An 11,365-nucleotide genomic window follows, 5' to 3' on the forward strand; every position below is an offset into this window, starting at 1 on the left:
CAGCTGGGCTCAGGCTGGAAGTGGGCACCGCTCTGCAGGAAGGAGACCGGGGCTCGGCTCACCCTAGTGTTACAGTGCACCCCAGCACCCCAAAGTATGCAGTATAGCACCCTATAGTATACAGCAACCCACAGTATGCAGTATAGCACCCCACACTATACAGTACCCCACAGTATATAGTAGAGCAGTATAGCAGCCCACAGTATACAGCACCCCACCATATACAACACCTCACAGTATAGCACCTCACCGCATACAGCACCCCAAACTATACACGATACAGCCCCCCACACTATACAGTACAGCAGTATAGCACTCCACACTATACAGCACCCACAGTATACAGTATACAGACCCCCACAGTATACAGTACAGCAGTATAGCCCCCCACACTATACAGGCCCCCCACACTATACAGGCCTCCCCACTATACAGGCCCCCCCACACTATACAGGCCCCCACAGTATACAGCCCCCCACACAGTATACAGCCTCCCACACAGTATACAGCCCCCCACACAGTATACAGCCCCCACACAGTATACAGCCCTCCCACAGTATACAGCCCCACACTATACAGCCCCCCCCCACAGTATACAGGCCCCCCCACCGTATACAGGCCCCCACCGTATACAGGCCCCCCACAGTATACAGCCCCCCACACAGTATACAGTCCACCACATAGTATACAGCCCCCCCCCCCCCACAGTATACAGCAGAGTTAGTTCCCCCCTTACCAGGTAGATAATATTCAGCTTAGTTATAGTGAAATGAGTGAAAAGCATTGCAATGCAAAAGGTGAAACATGATAGACATGCTAAAATCCAACTGGATATTTTCTTCTTCCTGTAAATGAGGCTTTGAAAACTCCATTAACTAGCATTGTGCTGCCATTGATTGCAGATTTCTGATGCAGCTGCCGCAACAAGTCTGCCACAATTGAATGTGGCCTAATGTATTGATTAATATAAGGACAGTTACAATTGGGGATGATTGGAATGTACTCAGGAATTTTCAAACTGTTTATTCTTCAATGACTGGGCATTGGTAATAAAAAAAAATCGGATAATAGTCAGTAGAATTTTCCTGTCTTTTATATATGCTGATCATATAACAATAAATTTGAGTTTTTCTGAAAGGTAAAAAATTATGGTATTGATTAAAATACATTGTGTTATACAAATAATTCTGCAGTGATATTGCACAACACCATAAAAGGTTTGTCCAGGACCCAAATATTGATGACCTATCGTCAAGGATAGGTCATCAATATCAGATTACTGTGGCCTCTTCATTGAACACTAAGCACAGTGCCTTCCTTTCTGTACTGGTCATGCTCGGTACTGCAGCTCAGTCCATTCACTTGAAATGAACTGAGCAGCAGAAAGGCGATGTGTATGATGGGCGTGACATCACATTGCTAGGCCCTCTATCATATGATGCCTGATAGGGTATATAAAGCAGTCCCGCCATGTTCATGGGATGTTAATTTCTATGACTTTACTTGAGTCTATATTTGTAATAATATTCTTTTATTTTTTAACAGGTGGAGTAATACTATCATTTACAGTCTCCATTGCAATTGGACTGATAATTGGAGGTATGATATGGGTTCTAATCACATGCTTGTCCCGCCGGCGTGCCAGTGCAGCTATTTCCCCAAGATTGACAAACTCATCAAGTCGTCGTCCTAGAACTTCTTCTCAAAACCAGGCATCAAATAGATCTGGGTTTTATCGTAACAGTAGCTGTGAACGTAGGAGCAACCTCAGCCTAGCCAGCCTGACTTTTCAACGGCAGACTTCACAAGAGCAGCCTGATCCATTTACAAGAAAACCTAGCTTCAGAGCATCTACTTTTCATCCATTTTTACAATCTCCTCCTCTAGCGGTTGAAGCTGAAAGTCAACTTGTTACTCTACCTCGTGCCAACAGCACATCGCCAACAATTAACACCACTGGCAACTTTGGACGTCCTGACTTTCACTGGTCTAGCAATAGCCTACGTCTTGGTCACGCAACTCACACACCACCTCCAGCCTATGAAAGTATCATTAAAGCTTTTCCTGACCCTTAAAAATTGTTGGATTGTTGTAAAAAACACTCACACAGTTCATTACACTAAAAGTTCAAGGCAAAAAAAAAAAAACATCTACAAACTGTACAAGAAAAATTAGGTTGCTACAAACGTCATCAATGTTGGGTCAGCATTTGACTCACTTTTTAACTGTGCGGTGTAGAACAGCTACATATATATTGACATTGAATCAACAGTATGCCGCTTGCAACTGCTTGTTGGAGTGGTTTGCTTTCTTCAGATAACCATTTGCATTGCACAGCAAAAGCTTTACATTTAATATTGCATTTTGTATACCTTTCAATCATGGAAAACGTGAGATGCGGGAGGCATGTGGTCAACACCTGTTTAAAAATTCTTTTTGAATTGATAGTTGATTGGAAATAGTGATGCAAGGGCCATTATTATTCGGAAACTGCTGGACTTTCATATATTCCACCCCCACATGGTTTTCAGCTGCACTGCATCTACATATCATAATAATAACGCAAGGGACCTGATTTGGGTAGAGGTATACTTATACACGGAACCACTGTAAGCCTCAAGGGCTCATTACCTCACGTGACCCAGGTCAATGTAAAGCACTAAAATGTAACTTTTATTGATATATTTATTTTAAAAAAAGTGAGCCTAGAAAAGTATTTAAAACGTCCTGTTCACTGCAAACAGCATCTGATGAACGTATGCTGCTTATTTGTGGTGGAGATGTGCACTCTGTCCTACACACTGCAGCAATGGTCACTCTCCTGGCCTCTTGGTCAGTTACTGCACTGACAAAAAGGAAGTACAACATCTCTACTTCCAAGAGTGGAAGAAGGTTGAAACAATGGATGGACTTACAGCTTCGTTAGGAATAGTTATGTTAACCTCAAATGCTGTGCATGCCATAGATTCTCCTATAATACCAGCCACATATGCTCCATAAAAGTGTAAGTGCCCTGAATGACATGATGATTTTACCCCATAGAACCATTGTTTTTCAATACCCACTAGGCTGCCAGTACACATAGCAGTATCATCTACCTTGGTTTTGCAATCTGGCTTTGCAGTTTAATGTGTCTCACCTGTACAATCCTTATGACCAAAAATGCATTGCAAAACTCTGGAAATTTGAGGGTAAACTGTGTGTGGCTTTGCCATGCCTTTCTTGCTACATGGCACGCTATCACTATATGAATAGGGCAGCCTTAAGTTAGCTTTGGAAGTATAATCTATGTATGACATCTGTAGCTATGAAAAACCGTATAACTGGAAACAATATGCAATACAATATTAAAATTTTAATTTAGCTTTTGATCCTTAAAAAAAAATCTTGCATGAAAAACTTTTTTATTCTATTTATTTTTTTGTATCTAATATTGCATTTATATAGCATGCATTGCTCTACTATTTTCTTAAGAAGTACAATGTAACAATCAAGTATGTCTTCTACCATGTTTTGCAAAGTGGTTCTAGAGGAAATGTGTAAATATTGTAAGCACTGCTGTAATTAATTTAGTCATTTGTAATAAAAATGCTGAAAACTTTTCTAAATCAATCAAGTTTCCTTTTACAACAAAATGCTCATTTTGAAAACACGGAAATTTATTAAAGGTAGAGATGAGTGAATTTCCCAAAATTTGTTTCGGGTTAAATTCGGTTGAATAAATTGGTTTCCTATAAATTAGATCTGATTCAAAACAATACAAACCTCTTCAAGATCTTTTGGTTTCAAATGTTTTATTGATGAACAAACAAAATAAAGAATTCAGGATCATGTGTGATGTGCGAATAGGATACAGCCCAAAGCAGGGGGGAACGACTAAGGAAAAAAATGACATTAATGAGTATTAATTTAGTACAGTATTAAACAATCAATAAAAGGAAACATGAATGCAGTATAACATCAAAATACATCAACTAATCCACAGTTAAGGTATGGCCACATGGAGCGTCTATAATATGGTCGGGTTGTGGCCGTGCTGCAGTCATTGACAATGAAGGCCAACTATAAAGTGCAGCCTTCATTAGTTAAATGAAAGGCAGCTGTGGGTTATTTAGCTGCGCGGTTCTTGACTGCAGCATGGCCGCAACATGACTGTATCACTACTGTACCCTTATAGTGAATTGTGCACAATGGAAATGAAGCTGGGGGTAAGACAGAACAAGGAAAGTTCGACCAGAAAGGAGGTCCACCTGAACTTCAAAGAGGTATGTAGTAAGTCATATGGGAGGAGGACAGCTACAGTTGACACACTTTTAGGTAATTATAAACAGTATCACCCTGAATTGCCACACATTTCTCAAAAATTGCGATTTGATCTATCCTGTGCTTAACTTAAATTAAAATGTTTGGGGTTTGCCATTTGGCTGCAAAGGGTTTGTCCCCTAAAAGATAAACTGTGAGTATCTTACAGTATAACAGGAGGTAGATATCAGAGATGATGGAACAAATGTTCACAATGGGTCAGGCCCACCAGATAGGGTACATCGATTCCACTGTATCGCAGCCCTTGAAAGAAACTGGTAAGACTGAATATTGTTGAGGCATTCTGTCACCAAACTTATTAAACTTTGAGAGATGTCTCCACCAGAGTCACCTGTCAGCTGCCTTTACTATTCTAACAGTGGTGCAACAGGTATGCCATTTAGATAAAAGTGTTTGTGAATAGATGTCCTCCTCCCACCTACCCACAAAGGGTGATTTCTGATCCATAGGCAAGATCTTTAAAGCCAAGACACCCTTAGTAATGTCAAAATGACAATAATATATATGTAGCTATGGGTGAACGTATGGTAGTTGTGGAGAGAAAAAGCCTGTTTAAAAACACACTGTACTGTTGGACTTTTTTTTAGAAAAAAAAAAAAGATGCAAAAGTTATCCCTTTTGGTGCCAGATGCCTTCTTCTGTCTTCTGAAGTATAAAGTGGTGCCCAGCTATTCATGAGGGACTAGTTCCAAAAGTGTCTGATTTGTTGAAATATGAATCTTTTGATAAATTCATAACAAATTCATAGATTAGTATATTCCTTCCATATTATTGTACTACGCATTTAAAAACACATAAAAATAAAAAAATGTATCAAAAATAGCATTCAAAAATATATAAAGTGTGCAGAGACGTCTTGTTCAATTGGTATAATAGTTGTAGAGAATCTGTACAGTTGTAGAGAAATGTACAGCATAAATTATCATTCAGTCATCAAGAAGTATCCCACAAGGAATGCCAAGTAACCATTTCCTTATTTGAATTCAAAACAGGAAACATTCCTTCCTGAAACTAAAATGAAAATCACATTTGCCTGTTAAAGCAATGTACCACACAACCACTGGTCTTATACCCTATTAGGGAATATGGACACCATAGAGAGGGGTAAATCTCTGGACTCCCTTCTGCGGGCAGTGAGCTCTTTACAAGCAGTGCCTTCCACTTGGGCTGACTCAATCCATTCATGACATCCATGACTCTGACAAGGAGTAAAATATGATGGGTAGATGGGCAACTCCAAAATACCAGTTCTTGTGGAATGTTCCTGGTATACAGTGGCTAGAACCAACTAAAAGTGGTCTAAAAGAATAAAACCAGTAAACCAGGACAATGGTCATAGGTGTCCATGGTTCATTTATGTGTGCGGGTATTAATAGATAAAAAAGAAGGACTCGGCTTATATCCTCAGACCTGGAATCACAGCACCAAGAGGGAGCATCAGAAAACACACAGCAAAGTATGAAGAAAGATTTGGTTTGTTTCCATTACAAACATACAGTACAATGACAGTACTCGTTAAATGGGACTATGGAGACAGTAAAATAGCAAAAGCTGAACTCCCATTTTACAAGAAACTGATCAGACTGTAAATAAATAAAAAAAAATACTTTTAACCCCTTAAGGACCGGGCCATTTTTCAGCTTAAGGACCAGACTGATTTTTGCAAATCTGACATGTGTCACTTTGTGTGGTGATAACTATAAAATGCTTTTACTTATCCAAGCCATTCTGATATTGTACTTCATGACAGTGGTAAATTAGAATCAAAATAATTAATTTTTATTTCTAAAAAAATACCAAATTTACCCAAAAATTTGAAAAATTCGCAACTTTTCCAAATTTCAATTTCTCTTCTTTTAAAACAGATAGTGATACCTCCTAAAATTGTTACTACTTTACATTCCCCATACGTCTACTTCATGTTTGGATCATTTTGTGAATCACATTTTATTTTTTGGGGACGTTAGAAGGCTTATAAATTTAGAAGCAAATCTTGAATTTTTTCAGAAAATTTCCAAAACCCACTTTTTAAGGACCAGTTCAGGTCTGAAGTCACTTTGTGAGGCTTACATAAAAGAAACCACCCAAAAATTACCCCATTTTAGAAACTACACCCCTCAAGGTATTCAAAACTGATTTTACAAACTGTGTTAACCCTTTAGGTGTTTCACAAGAATTAATGGAAAATGGAGATGAAATTTCAGAATGTCACTATTTTGGCAGATTTTCCATTTTAATCCTTTTTTTCCAGTTACAAAGCAAGGGTTAACATCCAAACAAAACTCAATATTTATTGCCCTGATTCTGTAGTTTACAGAAACACCCCATATGTGGTCAAAAACTGCTGTATGGCCACACGGCAGGGCGCAGAAGGAAAGGAACGCCATATGGTTTTTGGAGGGCAGATTTCACTGGGATAATTTTAACTTGCCATGTCACATTTAAAGACCCCCTGATGCACCCCTAGAGTAGAAACTACAAAAAAGTGACCCTATTTTGGAAACTATTGGATAATCTGGCAGTTTTGTTTGTACTATCTTAGGGTACAGGTGATTTTTGACTGCTCTATATTACACTTTTTGTGAGGCAAGGTAACAAAAAAATTGCAGTTTTGCCACTGTTTTTATTTTTTGTCATTTACAACGTTCATCTGACAGGTCAGGAGCTATTTTTATAGTGCATGTTGTTACGATGCGACAATACCAAATATGACTATGACTTATTGTTTGGTTCAGTTTTACATAATAAAGCATTTTTGAAAAAAATGATTTTTTAGTGTCTCCATATTCTGAAAGTCATATTTATTTATTTTTGGCGAATGTCTTATGAAGGTGCTCATTTTTTCAGTATGAGATGACGGATTGAATGGTACAATTTTGGGGTGCATATGAATTTTTTGATTGCTAGCTATTACACTTTTTGTGATTTAAGGTAACAAAATGGCTTTTTTACACAATTTTTTAATTTTCTACTGAGTTCACCTGAGGGGTTAAATCATGTGATATTTTTTTAGAGAAGGTTGATACGGATACGGTGATACCTAATATGTATACTTTTTATTTTTTATTTAAGTTTCATACACTAACATTATTTTTTAAACAAAAAAAATCATGTTTTAGTGTCACCATAGCTTGAGAGCCATAGTTTTTTTTATTTTTTGGGTGATTCTCTTTGGTAGGGTATCATTTTTGCGGGATGAGATAATGGTTTGATTGGTATAATTTTGGGGTGCGTATGACTTTTTGATCGCTTGCTATTACACTTTTTATGATGTAAGATGACCAAAAAATTGCTTTTTTGACACTTTTTTTTTTTACGGTGTTCACCTGAGGGGTTAGGTCATGTGGTATAGAGAAGGTTTTTACGGACGCGGTGATATCTAATATGTATACTTATTTATATTTTATATTTAACACAATAAAAGCATTTTTGAAACAAAAAAAATCATGTTTTAGTGTCTCCATAGTCTGAGAGCCACAGTTTTTTTAAAATTTTTGGGCGATTGTCCTATGTAGGGGCTCATTTTTTGCGGGATGAGGTGACGGTTAGATTGGTACTATTTTTGGGGGCATATGCCTTTTTGATTGCTTGGTGTTGCACTTTTAGTGATATAAGGTGACAAAAATGTCATTTTTTTTACAAAGTTTTTATTTTTTATGGTGTCTATCATACAGGGTGGATCATGTAATATATTTATAGAGCCGGTCATTATGGACGCGGCGATACCTAATATGTGTGGTTTTTCATTTTTTGATATTTTTTATTATAAAATCAGGAGAAAGGGGTGTTTTTTTTAACTTGAAACTTACTTTTTTTATTCAAGACACTTTTTTTTTTAAACTTTATTTCTGTCCACTCTGGGACTTCAACTTTTGGGGGTCTGATCCCCTCTGCAATGCATTACAATACATCTGTATTGTAATGCATTGCTTGTTCGTGTACTACAGTGAGCAGTACACAAACAGGTTGCCTAGGAGGCTGGATCTCCTGGGCACCTATAGAAGGCAGGTCCCGATGCCGTGCAGGGCATTGGGAAGCCTCTGCTTGACATCGGGCTGCCATGTCACGCATCGGGTCCCCGCCACAGCAGCTACCAGGAACTGCCGGACCCCTGCAGTAATCGGGCAAGCACCGCTCCGGTGCCCACCCGATCATCCTGCCATGTACGGCGGAATGCATTCTGGCAATGCATCCCCCGCCATACATGCATGGCGTTCTGCGTTAAGGGGTTAATTAAGTACTGCATTAACTTTATTATGATTTGGATTGAAGAAAGTATTTAATGAGACAATGCACCCCCGTTCACTTTGGGGGCTCTGTTCTAGAGATGGATGAGGGTCTCAGAGCAATATGCCAGCAATGTCTGAGGTGAAACAAACCCCATTTAAAATTTTAAGACCTTCAGAACCATTACATATCTTCATGTCCATCACAAACTCTTTGTTGATGTAGGTGTTCAATGAAGAAGGCATCTCTAAGCCTAGCCTGTCTTGCTTCCAAGTTTTAACTTCACCTGTCTCTAATTTTTATATCGTCTGTGCTCCATATAACCTTTTCGTCGTAATGCTTCACCCTATTTCTATTCAGATATGTTAAAGGGGTTGTTTCATCATGGACAATCTCTAGGATATGCCACCATTGTCTTATAGGTATGGGACCCACCGCTGGAACCTGCACCTACATCAAGAACGAAGCCCCGCAAGGTGGTGGCTGGAGGACTCCGGTCTGGCCACCACCAACCAGCTCTTCACAGAAGTGAATGGGAGTGTACCGAGCATGCGCAGCCCTCACTCCCATTCATTTCTATGGGGCCTATGCCCGCAGGCCCCATAGAAAATAAATGGAGGGTGGCTGCGCATGCATGCGCAGTGCGCCCTCCTCCACTTGCGGGGCTCCATTCTCCATATAGGTGTGGGTCCCAGTGGTGGGACCCACACCTATAAGACAATGGTGGTATATCCTAGCGATATCCCCCCATTTGTCTCTATAGTGAAAATCTGATGCTCCATTTTAGGGGCTTTTCTATGGGGGGCTTGAGCAACTACTGATCCTTGCTTACACTAGAAGTCTCTAGGGTTATAAATGGTACATGGTTAGTGGGAAGTCTTTCAACAGATTTAGCATTTGGGTCTAGCCACTTCAAATACACCTCTGTTTTCTTGAGTTCGAATCCACCTAAAATAATGCAAGATTTGGGGATCACAGACATTTCTCTTTTGAAAATAGCTACATTGTTGATTCAGGTTATGATTCATTATTTGAGATATTGAACAGATGAAAATGGAGATAACATGCAGATGAAATGAAATGCGGTCTTTATATAATTAGAAGACTCATCAAGTTTCCCTACAATAAACAATGTACGATTATTTGGTGATTCATACCCACTCCCATAAGAGAAAGGTTCTCAAGATTAATTACATTTGTATATCATTAGTAAAAAGAAGAGAATTACAAACTATCATTACTAAGAGGACCAGTCAATTGTTCCTGCATTAAAATTCACACATATCAGAAAGCCACACCATACAAAGAGAACACATATACTGTAAATATGTTTTTTACCGTGTTAGTGGTAAAGTAATATAAGTTTTTGTGACATACATTACTATTCAATGTGAATATACCATAATATTTTTATTGAAAGCTGTAGTCATTGGACTGTTTTCCACACTCCCATTCACTTGTACGGAGAAAAACAGTGTCTTGGATTGAGGACAGGGATTTGAGGCCCCTTGTTCTCAGCAATAGTGGGGCTTCCAGAAAGCAGACCCCCAACCCAATCTTTCTGATTGGCGAGATGTAAATGGGGTCTCCTGGGCACCCTATATCATGACACTAAAACATGTATAATTGTGTTGGAAATGTGCCTATAGACCACCTTTAGATGACTGCTACAGGAAAAATGAACCTATGAATGCACATCTAAACATTGTGCTGATTCTTGAATATGTCTATCATATCTAGGGATATATTAGATTTGGTTAGGTAGCAGAGACCTTGCTCAAAGAATGCAATGATTGGAAGATAGTAGTCATAGCCAGATACGCATGATCTAAGAAAGACAGCGTAGAGAGTGGGTGCAAGAAATTGTTAAGAATATTTTGCAAGAATATTTTTTTTTATCAGTTTTTGCTTTTTCTCCCCCCCCCCTCCCTAGGCTCTCAAACACAATGACAGCAACAGCAAATCATGTCAGAATGAGACTGACATACATAGCTATGGTTAAATTAATGTTTGTCAGGGTTAACAAACAGTGTGTTTAAAAACACACTGCACCATTGCATGTGCATTGCATTGTGTTTTTTCATATTCCGAAGGTTCCAAAAGTTGTCCCTTATCGGAGGCTGATGGTGTTTTAATACACACGGTGTTATGGGAAAAAATAGTGGCTTGTTGGAACCAAGCCTCCAGAAATTATGCCTCAACGGGGTCAGAATGCATGCATACGTGATAATTGTCATAAGAAAAAGTGGCTCGTTCTGAAAAGGCCTAAAAAAATTCTCCTTTTAAGTTGAGAGCAGCAAGCGTACGGTGTGCAAAGTGTAAGGTAATAGCAGCATGTGACGGCAATAGTAGGGGTAGCAGTAGCAGCATGTGACAGATACATATGGGATCATTTATTAAACTGGTGTAAAGAAGAACGGGCTTAGTTGCTAATAGCAACCAATCAGTTTTAACCTTTTCATTTTTGACAGCTCCTTTTGGAAAATGAAAGGTGGAATCTGGTTGCTATGGGAAACTAAGCCAGTTCTACTTTACACCAGTTTAATAAATGACCCCAATAGTGTTAACACTGGTGAAAGTAAGGGATTAGCACCGAGGAGTAGCAGCTATGGCAGTGGCGGCAGCAGAGGCTATATAGTACTTGTTGACAGGAAGGCAGACAGCAGGTGGCATGATAGCAGCAGCAGTCGTATAGAACATGAGGGTAGGCAGGCAAACTGCAACAGTGTCAAGATGGGGCACCATAAGGAAGGCCAGATCTATTCATCAGTCTCAGCCGAAGGAGTGCGAAAATCCTCCCAAATCCAGGCTTGGT

General features: G+C 39.2%; 1 protein-coding gene across 1 annotated transcript in view; it reads left to right on the forward strand.

Moving 5' to 3' along the window:
- The window catches only part of MYCT1 (MYC target 1), a 69,547-nt gene extending 65,945 nt beyond the window's left edge, over positions 1-3,602 (forward strand). The window contains exon 2 of the mRNA XM_044290105.1: positions 1,546-3,602. Within this exon, the coding sequence (XP_044146040.1) occupies positions 1,546-2,075 (530 nt within the window). The 3' untranslated portion in view covers positions 2,076-3,602. The remainder of the gene's footprint in view (positions 1-1,545) is intronic.
- Positions 3,603-11,365: the final 7,763 nt, after the last annotated feature.

The sequence above is a fragment of the Bufo gargarizans genome, chromosome 4 (genome assembly GCF_014858855.1).
Source record: "Bufo gargarizans isolate SCDJY-AF-19 chromosome 4, ASM1485885v1, whole genome shotgun sequence".
Taxonomy (NCBI): Eukaryota; Metazoa; Chordata; class Amphibia; order Anura; family Bufonidae; genus Bufo; species Bufo gargarizans.